The 21,835-nt window shown below is 43.3% G+C and overlaps 1 protein-coding gene across 1 annotated transcript in view; it reads left to right on the top strand.

The window, feature by feature from the left end:
• The window catches only part of BPIFC (BPI fold containing family C), a 52,433-nt gene extending 30,598 nt beyond the window's left edge, over nucleotides 1-21,835 (top strand). Inside the window, exons 10-18 of the mRNA XM_004418074.3 lie at nucleotides 2,930-3,021; nucleotides 4,028-4,204; nucleotides 5,364-5,417; nucleotides 6,222-6,392; nucleotides 7,282-7,349; nucleotides 16,785-16,827; nucleotides 19,569-19,632; nucleotides 20,603-20,679; nucleotides 21,553-21,835. Of these exons, the coding sequence (XP_004418131.2) occupies nucleotides 2,930-3,021; nucleotides 4,028-4,204; nucleotides 5,364-5,417; nucleotides 6,222-6,392; nucleotides 7,282-7,349; nucleotides 16,785-16,827; nucleotides 19,569-19,632; nucleotides 20,603-20,679; nucleotides 21,553-21,675 (869 nt within the window). The 3' untranslated portion in view covers nucleotides 21,676-21,835. The remainder of the gene's footprint in view (nucleotides 1-2,929; nucleotides 3,022-4,027; nucleotides 4,205-5,363; nucleotides 5,418-6,221; nucleotides 6,393-7,281; nucleotides 7,350-16,784; nucleotides 16,828-19,568; nucleotides 19,633-20,602; nucleotides 20,680-21,552) is intronic.

Consider the following 21,835-nt stretch of genomic DNA (forward strand, 5'->3'; position numbering starts at 1 on the left):
TTAGGATCAAGTCCAAACACCTTAACGTGGACTACAAGGCCCACCCACCATGCTCTGGCTCCCACTTTCCTCTCTCGGCTTCATCTTTTCCTTCCTTTTTTTTTTTTTTGGCTGAGGAAGATTCACCCTGAGCTAACATCTGTGCCCATCTTCCTTTATTTTGTATGTGGGTGGCTGCCACAGCGTGGCTGATCAGTGGTATAGGTCCGCAGCCAGGATCTGAACTTGCAAACCCAGGCTGCCAAAGTAGAGTGTGCTGAGCTTAACCACTAGGCCATGGGGTAGGCCCCTCAGCTTCGTCTTGCACCTTTCTCTGCTCCAGCAATCAAACTGCTTCTACTGCACTCACACCCCTTGCCTTCGCTCCTGCTGTTGTCTCGGCCTAGAAGAGCTTTCTCTCTCCCTCATCCACTTATTCATTCAATAGATATTTATTGAGCCTGTTTCTTTGCCAGCACTGTGCTAAGCCCTGAAGGATACAGTCCCTTCCACTCCCCACCCCTCAATCATCCCTTGTCCTCTTCACTCATCTTTATCTTTTCAGGCTCAGCTCAGGCGTAGTCTGTTCCGAGAAATCTTACCTGACAGCCCGCACCCCAAAGTTCTGCCTCCTCTATGCTCACAGGACACTTTGGACGTATCTCTCTCTTTGCGCTCCATCCATCCATTCATCAATGGTGTACTGAGCACCTGTAATAGGCTGGGACCTGCTTTTGGTGCTGGGGATGCAGCAGTAAGCCTAGGAGATGGAAATCCCTGCCCTTTTTGGACTAGTGGGAGGAAATAGGCAACCAACAGAATAATAAGTAAAATCTATGGTATCGTTGTAATAAGTGGTAAGAAGAAAGATAAAGCAGAGAAGGAACTAGGGAGGAGTTTCCATTTAAAATAGCCTGGCCAGGAAAGGTGCCACTGAGCAGGTGACATTAGAGTAAGAACCTGAATGAAGTACGGGGTGAGCCAGCCCCAGATCTGGACAAAGAACATTCCAGGTAGAGGAAACTGCAAGCTCAAAGGCCCACGCGGGAGCATGCCAAGTGTGTTGGAGGAACTGTAAGGAGGCCATATTGGGAGTAGAGGGAACCAGGGGGAAAGCAACAAGAGATGAGGTCAGAGAGGGGGAAAGCAGATGGTCAGATCTTCAGGGCTCTGTAGGTCAATGCAAAGGCTAGCTGTTAGTCCAAGATGAGAAGTCTTCAGAGAGTTCTGAGCAAGGCTTACATGATCTGACTTGTATTTTAAAGAAGTCACTCTGGCTTCTGTCTATTAATAAGAGACAAGAAGAGGGCAAGGATGGAAGCAGAAACCACCTAAGAGGCAGTGACCCATATGAGCAATGATACCAGTTGGCTTGGACGGAGTGATGAAGATGGTGAGACATGATCAGGTTCTGGGTGTACTTGGAAGGTAGAGACAGTGGTATATGCTGACACATTGAATGTGAGTCATCAGGGGAGTCAAGGATGACCCCAAGTTTTTACCCTGAGCAGCTAGAATTTTGGAAGAATGGAATTACCATTTACCAAAATGGGGAAGACTGTATGAACAGGTTTGTAGTAGGACAGTCAGGAGCTCAGTTTAGATCTGCTGTTACTACACTGTGTTAGAATTTCCTGTTTGCATGTCTCTCTCTTCCTCCAGACTATGAGTCCCATGAGGCAGGGACTTTGATTGGTCTCTGTGTCCCCAGCACCAGGCACAGTTCCTAACCCACACTAGGTTAATAAATATTGGGTTGATGAAGGGATGAAAGGAGATGAGTGGCTGGACAAGTGGATTGATGAATGAATGCGGATGGATAAAAAAACAAAGAATGGATTGGGGAGGTAGGGAAAGAGAAAGAAGATGTCGTGAGGAAAGAACTAGTCGAGGATTCCCATGTCCTAGCTTGCCTTGGGCAAGTTTCTGTACCTCTGGGAGCCTTACTCCCCTTGCCTGTAAAATGGGCACAATCCTGCTTCCCTCACAGTGTGGTGATGGGATCCATTGAGATTGTGAATTTCAAAGCATTTTTTAAAAACTATAGTGACATAGGGTAATATTGTTCTCTCACTTTGGCACATTACTTCATCTCTCCTTGTTTCTCGTCACCATTTATGGAACAAACCAAACAGGTCATGCAAGAAGAGAAGACGTGGTACTCAGGTACCTTTCTCTAGAACAGGAGGGAAGGCTTCGTATCACAGAACACATGGTGGTGGTGAAGAAAGCCGCTCTCCCAGGCCAGGTTGGAAACCTGAGCACCACTCCACTACACATACAGCCTGTCTCTCTGAAAGTCTGTGAACCCCACATAGTGTCCCTTGTTCCCTGGCCCTCTGCCTTGATCTGAAAACGATAATACAAAAAATGAATTGAATTAGTAGCACTGCACGCGAGAATTTTCTTGGCCTCTCCAATTTAGGGAATTTTATTCCTGTCTGTCTTATCTCTCTCTCTGTCTCAATATTTCTTTTTAAAAATTATTTCTAATTACAACAGTAATACAAACTCATTGTAGAAAAAAGAGTTCTAACTACATAGAAGGCTATAATATAGAACTTGAAAGTCTCTCTTTATACCAACCTAATACATTTGACTTAATATCGATAAGTGATTTTTGCTTGTCTAATTTTCTTTTTTAAAAAGAAATATATATGTTGTGTGTGTGTGTGTGTGTGTGTGTGTGTGTGTACATAAAAGGGTCTATATCAAAATTTTGCTGATGTTTCTCTTAGGGTAATGTGATTAAGAAGGGTTTTTACTTTCTTCTTTTAATTTATCTACTTTTCCTGGGTTTTGAAAAGTGAGCATGTATTACTTATGAAATAGGATAATTGTTATTTTAAATTAAAGAGAATTTTAAATTATATTGTACTGGATAGACATTAATCATATGTTAAACTATGCCTTTAATTAATGTAAATTTTTTTCTTTGTTTGTCATTTAGTTTTTACCAAGATTGACAACTATACTCTGCTGGATTATTCCCTAATCAATTCTCCAGAAATTACTGAGAATTACATGGACCTGAATTTGAAGGTACCTTTATCATCATCAGAGTCCTCATCCTGGCTATCAACAGCCAGTATTCAAGGAACAAATATTATGTGCAGAAGAAAATATAACTACATACTCTTCAAATAATTTGATTTGCTTTCAAGCAATTCCCTCATGTGTATGCTCTTTCAAAAGGCTCTTGAACATTTTCCTGATGGTAAATGATTGTTTAGATTGCACAACATATGTCTGCCTTCTTCAAGAAAAGTATCATGATGTCTTTGTCTGTGGGAGTAGGTCTGAGGCTAGGAGGCAGCAAGTAGAGTGGTCTGCGTTTATTAGAACTTAATACGTCAGTGGATTGCACATATTGATACTTCTATTCCTAGCTCTCAGCTGAGTCAATTTAACTGAGGGCTGGTGACCTCTGTTGGGGCCATTAGTACATGAAAATAGAATTAGCTGATTCTGGAAAAGTGATTAATGGTCCTTATATTCAGTTTTGCCCCAAAGTTAATATCATTGTTATTTTAAATGCTTATATTTCAATCGCTCGGAGTCATTCACATCAGTTCAACGTTACACAGGACACCATTTTGTAATAACACCCTAATGAGGGCAGCATTAGGAATGCCACACAAATGCTTTAAACCGTTTAGAGTCCTGGGTCCTTCTGAGTCTTTCCATGACACCCCAGACACTCAGCCGTCACAGATTTTGAAGGTCAAGAGTTTGGCGTTGCTACGTGGCGCCTCAGGGACTATTCAGAGCTGTCCCCTCCAGCTGAAGCATCTGCCTTCCTTTCTCCAAGAAAAGGACCTACGAGGAACTTCTCACTGTATTACACCCCAGGGTGGACAGACAAGCCCAGATATGCTCAAGAAGTCATCAGAGCTTTGAAATGGAGTCACTGGTCAAGGAGTCAGAGAGCCTTGTTGTTTGAGTTTCCGGTATTTTCCTTGTTCTGACTTGAGCGGGTCCACCTTCTGTAGTCTTGCACACTTGAGTCTTCCTCTGATACACGGGTCTTTCTCTTTGTTTCCCACAGGGTGTATTCTACCCGCTGGAAAACCTCACCGACCCCCCCTTCTCGCCAGTTCCTTTTGTGCTCCCGGAACGCAGCGACTCTGTGCTCTACATTGGAATCTCCAAGTATTTCTTTAAATCTGCATCTTTTGCTTATTTTACGGCCGGGGCTTTTAATGTCACTCTCTCCACAAAAGAGGTGAGCAGAGTTAGTGGATGGTGACAACCAGTACCAACATTTAATCTTACTATAAGTATCCCGTTACGGGCTTTTTTTATGTTATAGTTTCTAATCCTGGGCCTGTTTAGACTGTTACTCCTAGCAGGAGAATGAATGAAGGAATTGTGGAATGAATGTTGTTCTTAGTTGAGGAGTTCTTGTGTTTCTAGTTCTGCTAATTTCAGTTTTTTATGATACTACTGTTCTAGATTGATCTCAAATAATGCCAAGACCCCCCTCCACCACTTATTACCTGTGACTTTGGGCAATTTCAATTTATTTAACTTCTCTGTGCCAGAGTTTCCTCATTTGGAAAATGGGATTAGTAATTTCATACTCAGAGGGTTGATGTGGGCATTAAAGAGGTTTAAATATGTGTAAAACATTCAGACCAATGCCTAGCACAGAGTAAGTGCTCTGTTAGTGATGCTTATTATTGTTATTATTATTATTCCTTGTGTTATGCCAACATAAAGATTTCTTCTGTTGGTAGTTGCAACTGATGTATCTACAATGACCAGTAATAGTACAGATATTGATTCTCATTGCCATGACCCTCACTTTTATAATGAGAACACTGTCTCCAGCCAGCCAACCAACAACTTTTATTGAGCATCCCCTATTAATCCTCATTCTACAGGTCTTAATTATACAAGTAGTTATAAATCTTATGTTCAAAATGCTAAGTGTGGCAGCACCAGATACCATACAGTGCTGAGAATTACACAGCTCAAGCTTCATACTTGAAAATCATTCATCTGTGAAGATAAATTACTTAAGCATCCTATGTCTCAGTAATCTCTGAAAATGACAACAATAACACAAGACTTATTGTTAACCACTGTCAAATGTTTACACCTGGATCATACATATATGATATACACAGTGTTCCCAAGGTTAAAAAGCAATTACTGAACAGGAATGTAACTTCCTGTGTGACTTAGGTCAAGTCACTTTACTTCTATGGGCCTCAGATTTCCTACAGTTAGGTTATAAAGTGATCAGTCATCTTCAAATATTAAACATTTTTTGGTGCAACAGCTTCATGTTTCATAAAGATTATACAGAATGCTAAATTTTCCCTGAAAAGACAGCCAGGTGAAAACCTTACAGTGACATTATGGTCTTGACTTTCCAGATTTCCAGCCATTTGGTTCAAAACTCTCAAGGCCTTGGCAACATGCTGTCCCGGGTGAGTGCTCAGGGTTTCACCCCTTGGTTTGTGTAGTGTATTTGGTTTCATTGCAGTTACTTCCGGTGGGTTCTTTATATTCCTTTTTGGTCCAAACCTGAGTCCATCTTTCCATTCTGAAGAGTTTTTTTCTTTTAATAAAATATCTACAAATATTTACTGAACAAGTTACTGTTGAAAGCTTTGTAATTTTACAAAACAAATCAATTGTTCCTTCCACAATGTTCCACCACACTTGAAATAATTAGCTCAAATGGAAAATGAAGGAATAGCGGCATGTTTGTAACTTTAATAAAGCAGCTATGAATATCATGTCTTCATAGCACCTGAGTATTGGACAATGTACTGAAAGGCTCAGGTTTGCCCTTGAGGACAGAGAGATGCGCATTTAGCATCTTGGCTTTAGAGCAAGGATCTTGATTCAGACAGACCTAGATTTGAATCCCAGTTCTACAACTTACTCACCTGGAGCCTTGAGAAAACTGCCTAACCTCTCAGAGACTCGCTTTCTTCAGTTGTGAAACAGGGATTCTGACAGAACCTGCCTCACATGGATTTTGTGAAGATTAAATGAGACAATACAGAAAGTCCTGACATGGGGCCTGGCACACAATATGTGTTCAGTAAATGTCAGCTGTTATTATTATTTGCTTTCTGTGCATTATTGTTGTTATTATTAAAGAGCTTTTTCTCTATTCTAACTGCATGATATAAGATTTAATCACCACAGGCCACCCCAAGTTTGTGATTTCCCCTCATCGACCTAACTCCCCGGTCTCTGTTTCTTTCCGTGAACATGGGTAGTTTGCAGAGATCTACATCTTGTCCCAGCCCTTCATGGTACGGATCATGGCAACAGAGCCTCCCGTGGTCAGTTTACTACCAGGTAACTTCACCCTGGACATCCCTGCCTCCATCATGATACTCACCCAGTCCAAGAACTCGACTGCAGAAACCATCGTTTCCATGGACTTTGTAAGTCTGTGGGGAGAGGAGGGCAGCCTGTGGATACCAATCCTGTTTCAGAAATAGACCACTGACTAGCAGTGGTCTACTAAACATGTGGAGGGGTGGAATGTGATCCATCAATCAGGAGTGAGGACAGAGTTGAGACTGGGGTGGGGGAGGTGTGAGAGGCCAGCGCACATATCCCATGCATTGTAAAATAGCTCTCCACCCGGACCAGCCCAGTGGTGCAGCGGTTAAGTGAGCGCACTCGGCTTCGGTGGCCTGGGGTTCGCAGGTTCAGATCCCGGGCGCGCACCCATGCACCGCTTGTCAAGCCATGCTGTGGTGACATCCTATATAAAGTGGAGGAAGATGGGCATGGATATTAGCCCAGGGCCAGTCTTCCTCAGCAAAAAGAGGAGGGTTGGCGTCGGATGTTAGCTTAGGGCTGGTCTTCCTCACAAAAAATAAAAAACAATAGCTCTCCACCCTTCCCTTCCTGGTGCCCTTCCCTCTGCTTCAGTTACATTGAGAGCTGACTTTCTTTTTTCCTCAAAATAAGTCAATCAAGATGGAATTCAAGTTTATTTGAGCAGATGAAGGCCAAATGCAATCCAATAGAAAGGGACTAATACAATGAACTTAAGCGAAATGTCACAGACACACACACACACAGTACAGGGAGAAAAGAGATTAGGAGAAAACAGAAAAGTGATTTAAAGGTGATCCTTCAACAAAAAGCCTTGATAGTTATTTTCCCCATCTGCAAGACAGAATTTTTAGAGCTATTTCTTTCCAATATCTCTAAGGAGGAGAGAGAAAGCAGAGCTTATGATGTTTCACTATAGTAAATTATATTTGTGGCCAAAATGGACAGATTCAGTGCTCTGGGTAATGAATGCTTTGTTGTCTGCAGGTTGCTAGTACCAGTGTTGGCCTGGTGATTTTGGGACAAAGACTGATCTGCTCATTGTCTCTGAACAGGTAAGGTTAAGTGATTTGACTGTTGGAAACCTCAGTAATAAGTGAATCAACAGACCATAGAGACAAAGTGAACATTAACAGAACAGGGGAAGTCACCACTGGATAGAGCATGAATCACTTAAGTGCTTCTCCTATAACAACCCGGATAATTTCATAGTATGGACTTAACTACAAAATGCAATGTGAAGTTTTTTTTTTCTTCTTCCCATTAGATAATATTAAGATAAAATTGGCAGCAAAATAATTGTAAATATAATTCCGTAATATAAATGTACATTCTAATAGTGTAGCAATATAAATTAATATTTCTCTTAGGCAAATTCAGAAAGCATGCTCTTGAGGAAAGGCATGAAACTGTGAAGTCAAGGGATGAAGTTTCAAATCCCTGCTCACTGGTTCTGTAACCCTGATCAAGTCTATCAATCTCTTTGAGCCTCAGTTTCCTTATCTGTAAGACAGTGAAGTTGAACTGGATCGTCTCTGAGGCACCTCCAGGCTCTGACACTCTGATCCCATTACTAGAACGTAGAGTTTAACAAGACCACGCCCCATGGCCTAGCTGGCTCTCAAATGCAAGCCATGCAGTGTGAAAGGGCTTGAGCAGGTTATGTACATAAATCAATGGACAGTCCTGCCATTTGGAAGAACCATCTGCAAGGCTCGTTTTCCTCAGCCCTATGAAGCCAGTAGTTGAAGCCACGAATCAGACTACCTGAGGGGAGATAAACAGAACGATCAGATGGCCCAGACTAAATCCATGAAAGGAAGAAGAAGCAATAAAACAGACAAAGAAAGCAGAGTTCAAAAAGAATAGGAAACCAACAGAGAGGAAAAGTCAGTCAATCACCATAAGTCAACTAGATGGTTATGAAGACTATTGTAGAAACACGGAAGATGTTTTCAATAAAGTAATATTAAATGGAACAAGCAGAATACAAAACTACATAAACACAGAAGTCAGCTATGTAAAATCGTTTTCCATCTGGACAAGGAAGTGAATCACAAATGAAGAGTTGTATTAGACTATGGGATTGTGAGAGTGGTTTTTTTTTTCTTAAAATTTTCTTTGTAACTATATTGTTTTCCCAACAAAAGGAAAAACAACAATAACAACAACAAAAAGGTAGTATGGTTTCCCAGAGATAAAAGATTTTAAGAAGGCTTGACAGGTTTACCCAGCCCTTCAAAGCAGGACTGATTTCTCCATTCAGCTCAATAGGCACAGTGCCCAGAGCCCACGATGCTTTAGGGAGCCACGAAAAGGTTTTAATATATTTTAAAATCAGAATTAATAAAAGAATACATTCCGGACTGGATTATATTATCTTTACAACAACACAGTCCTCAAATATAATTTTTAATATTTTTTTATGGAGGAAGGGCTCCCAAAGGCAAAAAGTGCCTCAGGTCCCAGAAGTCATAATGTGGCCCTGTTTCCAGAAGATCAAGGCTGATGAAGCTCTGAACCTCGATGGGTGATCTTTGAGATGGCAGTTTTAAGAGTTGCGAGGATGGAAACCAGAGAGCAGGAGATGAGGTTGGAAAGGACGGAAGGTGAGGAACTGACCGCCTGAGCCAGGCCACAAGAGAAAGGAGAGAATGTGGAATGCCTTTTGCCTAAGCAGCAGGACTGAGTACAGGCGAGACCTCCATCTGTTTGAAGACTGGGAGGAAAGAGATAAAAGGAAAGAGGAGGCTAGAAATCTGAAGTGATGGGGGAGAATGGAAACAGGGCTGCTGATTGAGGCAGCAAGTTTTTGAGAAGGTAGAAACAACATTTGCTCTTGAGCAGGTATCTGGTTTACTGGCAGGATCTAGAGGAAGAATTTAATAAGGATGGGACTTCAGGCTCATGGCAGGCAGGTAGGAAAGACCTCAAGGAGCAGAGACCAGGTTAACTTCTCTGCTTAAATCGGGCTGACCCTCATCTCCAATGCTCCTACTAGTAAGAAACTGCATATTCAGTGGGTATGATGTTTGTTTACGGGACTCATTGGAAAAACTGATTGTAAGCTGCTAAATTCACATCATCCAAAGAAATGTGTGAATCCGTCTCTGGCTTCCTACAGTCCACAAGCATCCTTTGACCTTGTGAACACAAAGCTGAAGTTAGGACTCCTGCCTTCTTGGGGTCTCCTCTGAACTCCCCTGCGATCTCCTTTGCATTCACCTGCTGGGGAAGCTTCCTGCACCCTGAGGCCTTAGTGGGCTCTGAGTAGGACCAGCTACACAATTGGTGAGGCCCAGTGCAAAATGAAAATGCAGACCCTTGTTGGAAAATTATGAAGAGTTTCAAGATGGAGACAGCAGGGCATTAAACCAAGCATGGGTCCCTTCTGAGCACTGCCCAGGTTACAGGCATTGAGTCTGAGGGTGGCTCCTGCAGGGGGCGCTATAGCAAACCTCAGGCAGGGAGCAGATTGGCGGCAAGGCGGGCGGGCTGGGCATCTCTCAGGCCTCAGGCAGCCAAACCGAGAGGCAAGACGTTGCAAAGGAATGGAGGCTGTGCTGAGAGCAGCCTCAGCCTTTGGCAGCAAGAGCGGTTGCTCTGCCTCCCACACAGCCTGCCCCAGCCAGCACCTCCACTTCTGGACTCCACAAGCGCTGCTTTTCAGGATGAGCTGGTTTAGTCTTAGGATGTCAGAGAAACACAGGAGGAAAAGGCGGAAAGTGGGTGGGGATCAGTGAAACATCTCTGAGAAGAACCAGGGAACACAGGGTCTCCAAATACGGCTCCCCAGAACACCACGGCCTTTCTAACCATCCCCTGCCTCAATGTGTCTCTTTGTGGAGCTGCTCAGGCTGGCTACATAGACACGAGATGCAGAAAGCAGAGGCAAATCCAGGGTGGTGAGTTTAGAGAGGTGGTGAGATCACGGGCTTTGGAGTCAGATTAGCTGGTTCAGATCCCAGCCCAGATTCATTAGCTGTGGGATCTCAGGCAAGTTACTTAACCTCTCTGGACCTCCATTTCCTCCTCTATAAAAAGGGGATATAGGGCCGGCCCCGTGGCTTAGCGGTTAGGTGCGTGCGCTTCGCTGCCGGCGGCCGGGGTTCGGATCCCGGGTGCGCACCGAGGCACCACTCCTCCAGCCATGCTGAGGCCGCGTCCCACATACAGCAACTAGAAGGATGTGCAGCTATGACAGACAACTATGTACTGGGGCTTTGGGGGAAAAATAAATAAATAAAATCTTTAAAAAAAAAAAAAGGGGGATATAATAAAACCTACTTCAGGGGGTTGTGGTGAGGAATACATGAGTTAATATGCGTAAAGTGCATGTTAAGCGTTCCAGAAATGTTGACTATGGCTATTATTTAAAATTTGGGTCTAGTTAGGAGCACAGGTCCTGGAGTCAGGGATATGTGAGTTTGAATTCTGCCTCAGTCATTTACTAGCTGTGTGACCTTGAGCAAGTTAACTAACCTCTCTGAGTATCAGTGTCCTCATGAGAAAAACAGAGCACCTCTCCATAGAGTGGTTGTATGGGTAAATGAGATAATGAATGAAAATCACAATGCCCAGCACATAATCAGTGCTCAAGAAATGTTTGTTACAACTAGTAGTAGTATTTCATTCTCTTTCCCCATTCTGAGATCAACGTTTGACCAAATATAAGGGAGAAATTCGTCCCAAGGGGCATGACAAGTCAGGATGGTCTTAAAAGCTGTGGAGTTGGCCCTCAAAGTCATAAACCAGATTCTCACTGCTCTATCACAGCTGAGACTTTTGTTCCAAGCACAGTTCTATTTGGAGGTAACCCCAGTACAGATTGGCCCACATAGTAGACATTTTGAGATTATTTCAGAGGCCAAATTAAACCACACTTTCTCTTTTTTGGTCCTCACCCAGATGACTTAATTCTAACTCTCTTTTCTTAACCACATACAAAGTTCAAAGCAATCAAATGTACATTATTATCGAACCATTTAGAACTTTGGAGCATTATTTTGACGTTGCCATGACTGTGGCTTTGGATTCTCCCAAACGGCACCCCACCCCACTACCGTCAACACACACACACACACACACACACACACGCACACGCGCGCGCACACGCCCTACAACCCCTCCCACACGACGCCATCAGAGAATGCAAATATAGCTGATTCCAAGCAGATAGAATCACCACTGAACTCCACTCCTCACAGCTTGGGCAGATAAATATTTCCCAGCGTGAGCCATCTGAAGAGAAACCCAGAAAGGAAAACAGGTCTGGGAAGAATGGATGCCATTTCTGTTGGAACAATGCTTGGACAGGTCAGCAGAGCTCAGCTTGGTGCCTGAGCTGACCTCCATCTCCACCCTTCCTCTGAGCTACTGTGAAACCAGGGCAGAGGAATGTCACGGTGGGGTGGTCCCCATCAGAGGAGGAAACCCCAAATGACTTCTTCCCCTTCTCCTAGACTTGTTGGGGGAATTTCCAGACTGCAGGAGGCAACGAAGTTAAAACATTGGGGACCTCTTCCTTCTCAAAAGGGTCCTTTAATACTGGAATGGGTTCAACACATCCCTCCCCTCAAAACCTTTCGTTAAATCCACAGCCTGGGGTTTTCAAGCTCTTCAACTACTGGTCCTACGTTTCAAGCCAGCCAACCTCACTTCCCATAGCTCCCTCAAAAGAGCATTCTGCTTTAGACTGGCTCATTCTCAAAGTGACCCCAATTCCAATAAACACTCCCTCACCCATTTCCTTTATCTGCTCATTTATTCTCATGTCCATTCAATGAAATTTTTGTGTGTGTGTGAGGAAGATCAGCCCTGAGCTAACATCCATGCCAATCCTCCTCTTTTTTGCTGAGGAAGACTGGCCCTGGGCTAACATCCATGCCCATCCTCCTCCACTTCATGTGGGACGCCGCCACAGCATGGTCCGACAAGTGGTGCGTCAGTGCGCGCCCGGGATCCAAACCCGGGCCGCCAGCAGCGGAGCGCGTGCACTTAACCGCCACACCACGGGGCTGGCCCCTCAATGAAAATTTTTTGAGCACCCGTTACGTGCTCTGAACTGTTTGATACAGAGAGTAGAGAGAAGGATAATGGTTTCTACCTTCCAGGTGCACAGCCTGGTGAGAGAAACACTCAGATTAACAGGCAGTTACAATATTGGATGTAAGGGACGTGGTACAGTGCTTGTACATGGTAGTGTACAGAGGGCTTCTCTCAAAGGGCGATTTATTTCCCCCCCATCACACACACACACACACACACACACACACACATACACACACACCTCCAACCCACGCCTATTTCTTCACCTTTTTGTACCTTCTCAGAATTCCTACAGCAAGTCAGTGTGGTATGGAAACCCACAGACGAGCACCTGAATACATACTGCTTGGTATTGTTCTCCACTTGCTTCCTGTATGTACAGCTTCTCTCCATCCCTCACAAATATAGATATAAATTAAGTTCTTTACATAACTGAGCATAGAACGAGCACCTGGGAAACCTCTTGGCCTGCCAACCTTTTCTCCATACTGCAGCCAGAGTGATCGTTACAAAACACAGATACCAACTGCCTTTTGAGAAACCTTCCATAGATTCATGCTCTTAGGATACATACCAAAATTCCCACATGGCCTGAGAAACCCAGCCTAGTCGACCCCCGTCTGTCTATCTAGCGTCATCTTGCTGCACTCTCTCTTAGCTCTCTGTCCCCTCCACGGGGCCTTGGCAACCTCCCCCTAGACCCTTTCCCTCTTCTTTCCCCATTTTGCCTTTTTGATCCTGCTCATCCTTCATATGTCAGCTCAAGGACATGTTTCCCGTCCTTGGAAACCTTCCTACACCCACCAAGTTAGATCAGGTTCCTTTCTCATTTGCCTTAATGAACTTACTTCTCTCCATCAAAGCATTTATCTCAATCTGTAATTAAACTTTCATCAGTGGCATTACTTGACTAATGTCTGCCTCTCCTCTAGGCTGTAAGCTACATGAGAGCAGTGGCTGTGTCTGCTTTTGCTCACAATCGTACCTCCAGCGCCTGTCCCAGGGCTGACATATCTTAGGTGTTCAATGAATATCTGCTGGACAAATCAATGAATGAATAAATGAACACTAAGTGCCTAAACGTGCCATGCGCTGTACTCAGTCTTGGGAATACAAAGATAATTAAGACTGAATCTCTACCCTCAAGGAGTTCATAGTCAGAGGGCAACGAGGTAAACAATTATGAAAAGGTATTGAGTGCGGGGATTGATTTTCAATGTCTGCCATGGCCACAGGGTTGGAGGAATGGCATTGTGAGCACCTGTGCTTTGGTCCACTTGACCTTCATGATGTCATATTTGCTATATTGACCCTTTGCCATGCTTAAGAATTTGCATTTTAGTGTGGTTTTCAATCAGGACAACAAACGTTCTCCCAAACTTTTTAAATAGTCTATACTCATATTTCTGCAAGGTAGGGCTATTTGAGCTCCCTTTCTCCCCAATGATTCTATGGTTCTGTAATAAAAATTTGTTCCTCGTAGCAGGGCTTTGATAACAGGTTAGGGACAAAAGGTCAAAGACTGAACTCAGTCGCCACCTAGTGGTCTGAGTTGAGCTTGTGTGTTTTTCAAAACCAGGGCAGGGAGGGTTTGCTCTTTGCTCCACCTGTTTCTCTGCAGTGACTGGGAGACGTGTCCATTAGTAAGCTAGCCTGGAAGTATGCCTAGAGAACTAAGAAAGAGACAGAAGTAAGATGGCCTTAGGAGGGAAGGCTAGTCTGGTTCATGGGAAACCCCAGGCAAGCTCGCTCAGAGCAGCTGGTCCTGAGGTGGCCGATCATGGCTTGGGCTTCTCATGAAAGAAGAGAAAGAAAACTCACAAGTGTGTTCCACCTTTACGGAGGCTGAATTTCTAAGCTGGTCTAAGCTTATGCCCATCATAAGAGGTGGCGTGACAGGAGAAGGCATCCACCTCCCATCTCCCCAGCATGCCTTCAAGAGTTTGTTAAACTGCTCAGCTTACTTCCTTTCAAGATGCCCTAAGGATTCTGGTCCTCACTTTCCACTGAGATCAGTTTGAGCCACAGTGCCACTGACACCATCTCTGATCCCTGTCAGACTGGTTCTTACTTGGAAGCAATCTCAAAACCTAATTCATACTAACATGATATTGGCTGATAACAAGCAAATTTACCACTTCCATGAATATCCGCTCCTTAAATGTAATAGCAGACAGATTCTCGGAAGAGGTAACAGCTGAGTTCAATCTTAAGCGATTAAAAGGAGTTAACCAGTCAAAGAGAAAGGGAAAGGGCAATTCCAGAAAGAGAGAACAGCATGAGCAAAAAGCACAAAGGCCGAAAGTATCGTGGAATATGCAAGGAAATTCCTCACAGTTGTTTTAAGGTCTTTATGGGATTATCCACTCTAGTTTTTGGAGACTCCAGCCCAAAATATATTGCATATATTCAAATGCATTCCACATTAAATATAATTTAAATCTAAATATGAGTGGAGCTGAGTTAAAGTGACTAGTGGCCATAATGTTATTTGTTGTGGGCATTTATTAATTTTAATTTTTCAGGATTTTTTGGTATGTATTTTGAAGCCAATACATTATTTTAACCCCAGTATATCGTGCTGATGAATAAAACAGCATAGCATTAACCAGTTCAGGGCTATTGAGTATAAAATTCAAGATAGAGAATGAAAAGAGATGAGAGCAGAGAGACAACTGGGAGCCAGGATACAGAAAGTCTCATGTGCTATATAAGTGGCTTGGACTTGATCACAAGCCATTAAAGAATTGTGAATAGGAGAATGTCTTCATCAGACAGTCCTATAACATAGCTCTCTCTGGGGAAGGTATGGAAGATGGATTGGAGAGGATCAAGATGAGACAGGGAGATCCTTTAGAAGGATGATGCAGAAATGAAGCTCGAGACCTGGGCAAAGTGAGCCATAGAAAGCTAAGGGGGTGCAAGATGAGGCAACATCCTATAATGGAAGAGAGCTTTGAGATGGGCAAAAAGAAACGTGTTCCGGTCCAAATCTGCCATTAATATTTCCCCTCTTAGGACCTCAGTTTCCCCATCTGTAAAATGAAGAGATCCTCCCTGTCAATTACTATTGCTTCCTATTACTATTACTAGTGCACTGAAAACCAAGTGTGTATATCGGGAGGACTACCTACGGATCAGCCCTTGGCAAACTGGGAAAAAGGCAATGTTGGCCTTTAGCGTTCTCATGAAAATCCCCATCAAAATATCAGGATAGGCTGTCACCCACCTTTACCAACTGTGGGGGGGACCTAGAACAAGTGTTCTATTGGTATCTGACAAAGAATATCAAGGACATTACGTGCTGGCCTAGCTGTTAGCATTTCTCCTAGTGATAATAATGACACACTTAGAGAGTGATAAGGATATGCTAGGTACAATTATGAGCATTTTATGAGCATTATTTCATTCAATCTCCACTACAATCCTGTAAGGTAGGTATTATTCTTATTCATATTTTATAGATGAGAAAACTAAGATCTAGAGAGATTAAGTAAGTCTACACAGTTAGAGGCAGAAGTGGGATTCAAACTCAGGCATTCTGCTCAGTCCCTCCTCTTTAACAATTATACTACGCTGCCTTTCACGGAAGATAGCTATCATAGGTAACATTTCCCTTATGTATTATGATTGAGCAGCTTTAAAAAATGATACCGGTATTACAGCCTTCTGAGAGGTGTGGCCTAGACTGAGCGTAGAACTGAGAGTCAAGTAGAGTGAGATTTGTCTTCTGGATCCATCAGCTGCTGACTCTGAGACTTGGGTAATTTACTTCCCCTCTCTGATCATCAGTTTCCTTGTCTGCAAAAAGGGTGATAATAATCACAGTTATCACAGGCTCATTGTGAACATTAAATTTTAGAACGTTTATAAAGCTCCTAGAACAGGGCACGTCATACAGTGTCATCTCTATGACCATCATTACCATCATCATCATTACTGTCATATTTATTAATAAGGGACCAGCATGGCTTAGGAAAGTTATAAGGTTGAGTTCAGAGCAAGAAGACCTGAAAACTATTTTCTCCCATCCAAGTGTTGACCAGGTCCAGCCCTGCTTAGCCTCAGAGATCAGACAAGATCAGGCGCATTCAGGGTAGTGTGGCCGTAAACTGAAAACTGTTCCTTACGATTGTTCTGCGTTCCAAGTTGCCAAGAGTAAGTCCCACATGGCAAGTGCACTTGGGGAACCCGTCCTGGTTACAGACCCAAGCCTCCTGCTCTTCCCGCTCTGCTTCTGAAGCAGCACATATAGAAGTAAAAATGTAATCGAATATTACGTTCTTACAAATTTGTGGGTTTTTTTACATAGAAGCTTATTGGAGCTAAAAAAAAAAAAAATCCCCTTTCTTTTTTGTTTCTTTCTACTGAGACGGTTGTTTTTAAACCTTCCCTCCTTTAACCTTTTCCTGTTGGTTTTTGTTGTTTTGTTTTGTCTTCAGATTCCGCCTCTCTTTGCCAGAGTCCAGTCGCAGCAATATTGAGGTAGGAATCGGAGCTCTCAGAGCTCCCTGTCCAGGGAAGAGAATTCCCCTGTATAGGAGCTGGGTGATTGTTTTCTATGCCTCTGACTACTCAGTTTCCCCACGAGTATAGGTTTTATCTCTAAAATTCTTTATGTAGCTACTCGTCCACCACATCCACTAACGATTAAACAAGAGAGGAATTCTCCAATCCACTTTATCTATTCAGAAAGACTTTAAAACGAACTCAAAAGACTGTTAAGACATTGTGGTGGCCGGCCCTGTGGCTTAGCGGTTAAGTGCGCATGCTCCGCTGCTGGCAGCCTGGGTTCAGATCCTGGGCGCACACCGACGCACCACTTGTCAGGCCATGCTGTGCCAGTGTCCCATATAAAGTGGAGGAAGATGGGCACAGATGTTAGCCCAGGGCCAGTCTTCCTGGTAAAAAAAAAAAAAGAGGAAGATTGGCATGGATCTTAGCTCAGGGCTGATCTTCCTCACAAAAAAAAAAAAAAACACTGCCAGACATTGTGTAATGTTGGAAAAACAGGCATTTTCAGCGAGATTTCACTTTCAGGATAAAATAATCCTCTAGAGCTAATTTAAGATCCAGACTCCCAAAGCACAAGGCTATATGTAAATTATTAGGCCATGATTAAGTTTTCTCTTCGAAGGCTTTCTACCCATCTCCTAAAATTAGGTCAAGGCTGGTTGTGTAGATACCTTTTGAGGGGCCCAGCCTGGTGACTTCCTGACTGGAAGAGGACATCCCAACACGTGAATTGGAAATCCCTTACCCCCCAAGTTCAGAAAGATCAGCCAAATCACTCACTGGCACCCCCGCCCTCGTGGCACTTATATTCTAGAGCAGTGGTTCTCAACTAGAGTTCATTTTGCCCACCAGGGACATTTGGCAATGTCTGAAGACATCTTTGGCTGTCTGTCTCTTGGGGAGTGGAGGCGATGCTATAGGCACTTACTGGGTAGAGGCTAAGGATGCTGCTAAATATTCCCCAGTGCACAAGACAGCCCCTACAACAAAGAATGATCTGTCCCAAAATGTCAGTAGTGCCACTGCTGGGAAACCCTATCTGAGTGTGTGTGAGTGTGCGTCTGTGTGTGTGACAAGGTGGGGGTGGCAGACAACAAATATATACTGTGTGTGCTTAAAAATACTATAGAGAAAAATAAATCAGAGCAAGAGAACAGGCAGTGCAAGTGGGTGTGGAGCTGGGGATTCCAGCCTTGGGGATGTTGGGAGGGTGAGCTGCGGTTACACACGAAATTCACTTAACATATTGCTACATGTAGGCATTAAATAAATGATGGCCATCGTTTTTATAAAAATTAATTCCACTTATTGCCACTTCTATGTCAAGGGGCAGTAGAGCATAATGGTTACATACACAAACTCTGAGGCCAAAGTGCAAGAATGAACTCCCACTTCCTGGCTGTGTGGCCTTGGACAAGTCATTTAACCTCTCATAGAGCAGTGCCTGAGACATGGGGAGTTCTGAATTTAACTGTTACCATGTTCACAGCCACTAAGAGAGGAATAGATCCAGGAAACGTAGCCACAAAGCCAGAGAATTCAGCCAGGAGACCAAATAAGAAGTTTGTTTTATTTTATAGGAGGATACTGATTTTCAGGTTGGGAAGATTAGAAGCCGATAACAATAGTGTCAACAAGCTGAAAAATAAGTCATATCTTTCATGCTAGATATTCGAAGTCTAAAATATCAGTATTGTCTCATGCACTGTGGGTTAGCACCCCCGGGGCATAGCCATTTGGTAGATGACAGACTAAAGGCAATGAGAATGCACAGCCGATTTTCTCGTAAATACTATTTCCTGAGCCCAGACAGGAGGCAAAATGAGACCAACTCTTCCAGGAAGACATAGATAAACTGCTTAGTATTAACAACAGTGTCCTAGCCCTGGCATTTCTGAAAAGCTGACATTGGTATATACCGGGCATCTTACGGAATATTAACTTGTTTAATCTGGACAACATCCCTCTGAGATTAGTACTATTATCTTCATTTTACAGTTGAGGAAATTGAGGCACAGAGAGGTTAAGTAACTTTCCCAACATCACACAGTAAAGTGGTAAAAAATAAGACGTAAAACCAGGAAGACTGCCTTCAGAGCCACCCTTGCTAAGCTGCAAAGGGATTCTTATTATTGCTAAGCATATAGATGCTCAAAAAATATTCATTGAATGAATTGATCTTCATCATAGTCCATTTATTTTTAATACCTGAATCTTCCCAGGAGCCAACACTTTGCTAAGATTATACAACTACTACAGTTTATTAAAGATAAATTGGATATCTGGTGATGCCATTAACTTCAGAGTATAATATAATACAAGGGATCTCCTGTAGCCCGAGTTCCCAATAAATTAAGGGAAAACTACTAATTGGGAAATCTAAGCTGTTCTAGATTGTCTCACTTGGTAGATATCTAAACTGCCACATTTGCTGCCACCCTGTGGTCCATTTGCATTTGTTGTCACCATGATCTAGCATAAAGGGGAGCCAAAATGTCCATCCTCACGGAGGAAAAAAGGTTGGGGAACTCTGTAATATGGTTTCCCACGAAATAGCTTTCAGTGTCTGGAAAGCTAGACGATCTCTATGGGGAGATTCTAGTTATTGCTCTCTGTCCCCTTAAGGTCCAGGAAAGCGCATGTCCAAACCAGGCATGGTATTTTCAAAATGCCCTGATTTGGCAACTGATCATTTTCCCCTTTCATTTTAGGTCTTGAGGTTCGAGAATATTCTGTCCTCCATTCTCCACTTCGGAGTCCTCCCACTGGTCAACAGTAAGAGATGCTTGGGAAACAGTGTGAATCTGACATTGGCTAAATGTTGGGGATTATTTGGGACTTTCCACCCTGAAGCTTGTACTTCTCGAGTGTTATTATGAATCCAGGCCAGCACCAGAATTTACAAAGTTTGTACCATCAACAATATGTTGCGAAATTAGTCATTCCAGGTCCAAGCCTTGTTAGCAACTCTACTCCCAGACTCAGCGGGAACAGCTAACTCTGGTTGAGTTAAGGAGATTGAAACCACTCTCCTTAGGCAGTCAAGAGTCTCCTTCAGGTCAGCCGGAAATGAGATTCTTCTCCCTAGGGGCTATCTCTGTTGTTCTTGTGCAAGTTCCTCCATCTGGATAGACGCAGTTTTTTTGTGTGTGAAGAAGATCAGCCCTGAGCTAACATCCGTGCCAATCCTCCTCTTTTTACTGAGGAAGACGGGCCCTGAGCTAACATCCATGCCCATCTTCCTCCACTTGATGTGGGACGCTGCCACAGCATGGCCTGACAAGTGGTGCGTCGGTGCGCAGTGCACTTAACAGCTATGCCACGGGGCCGGCCCCATGGATAGACACAGTTTTAACGAATGACAATCCTGGGCCTTCTCCCTACATTGCGCTTGTTCACAAACTGTAGCATCTTGCATTTGGCTTGGTTAAAATACTTTTTGTATTAGATACCAAAGTGTTCTCAGGACCATTAATTAAAGTATTTTCAAAATATAACTTGGACAAGTTGCCAGCATTTTTCAGCCATCCAAATGCACATAATTGCAGGTGCATTTTTGTTAAGCACAGATTAATTAACCATTCTTTCAGGAAAATGCCAGAGATATCAGAGAGAATGAAAACACAGACCCAGGAAGAATGAAAAGCTAAATTATTAAAAAGCTGCTCATTAGTCCTTTACTAAAAAGTTTGCCAAAACTCCTGTGCCCGTGCCCAGTTAATTTACATCTTGTTCTATATTTTAGCAAAGTTGCAGCAAGGATTTCCTCTGCCCAACCCACACAAAATCTCATTCGTCAATTCCAACATTGAAGTACTTGAGGTAAGAGTGAGGAATATTCTCTTAACAACCCCATTTTCTTCGTAGTAGAATAAGCCTCTTCCTATTTTGCTTGCTTTTTGTTATTTTGTTCTGCTTTGTTTTTTCCCAGCCCCAGGAATTTTATAAACAAAATGTTTAGCTCTTAAAGCTTGCAATTAACAATGAAAAGCATTTCAACTTAAGTTTAAAAATCAAACCAAGTCTGATTTCCCTTCACACCCAAATTTATTCACACCACGGTACGAGAAGATGCACTATAGTGTGTTTTAGTTATTCCACAAGACCACCTGTAAGGCTGGGAGTATTAGTCCCATTTTATAGATGAGGAAAGTAAGACTCAGAGGGGTGAAGTGGTTTATGTAGCTGGAAAAGGGCATGGCTAAGATCAGACCGGCTCTTTTGATTCTCTCCGTCAGTGAACTTTAGCCTGAGCCAAAGACCTGCCTCTGCGTTCTGTTCAGGGATCTGTTGTGAGCTGCCTCCTGGTTAATCATTATTAACAAACTTCAGAACACCTATTTTCTTCTGTTTTGGCGTTTTCTGTTTGGGGAGGTGGAAATAAGATTCTGACAGAATTCCCCAATCCTATACACTACCCTGCACTCCCTCTTCCCTCCCCCTCTCCTTCTCTAATTGCTTAAATCATGAAAGGTGACAGTAATCCAAAATGGCCTATTCCTAGGTCAGAGGCACTCACAAAGGGGGACAGGGGTAGGGGAGGGTGTGACAAAGGGGGACAGGGGTAGGGGAGGGTGTGACATAGTAGAACCTGGTACAGAAGCCATCTCTCTCTCACCCTCAGGCTAACCTAGACATCGTGTGGCTGCAGGCGCCCAATGTTTGACATTATCTTCATCATTGCATCCTTTTCAGGATTTCCTTTTGATTTCCACCGACCTGAAGTATGAAACGTCCTTAAAGCAGCAGCCAAGTTTCCCTGGTTGGGAAGAACTGAATCTGATCCCTAGGCAGTGGAGGGAGAAGCCAGCCCCTTGATCGCCTGCTCAAAGTCCACTCCAGGAAGTAAATGGCCCTTAATCCCACATCTACTGTAAACCCAGAGGGGGAAGACAGTACACACTGGAATTGTAAAGCCCTTGTGAATAGCTTAGGCCGAAAGTCTTCTTTCCCAAACTCTCAGGGACCTAGAGTGAAG

This window comes from Ceratotherium simum, chromosome 25, assembly GCF_057802395.1.
Source record: "Ceratotherium simum simum isolate JZ-2026a chromosome 25, ASM5780239v1, whole genome shotgun sequence".
Classification (NCBI taxonomy): Eukaryota; Metazoa; Chordata; class Mammalia; order Perissodactyla; family Rhinocerotidae; genus Ceratotherium; species Ceratotherium simum.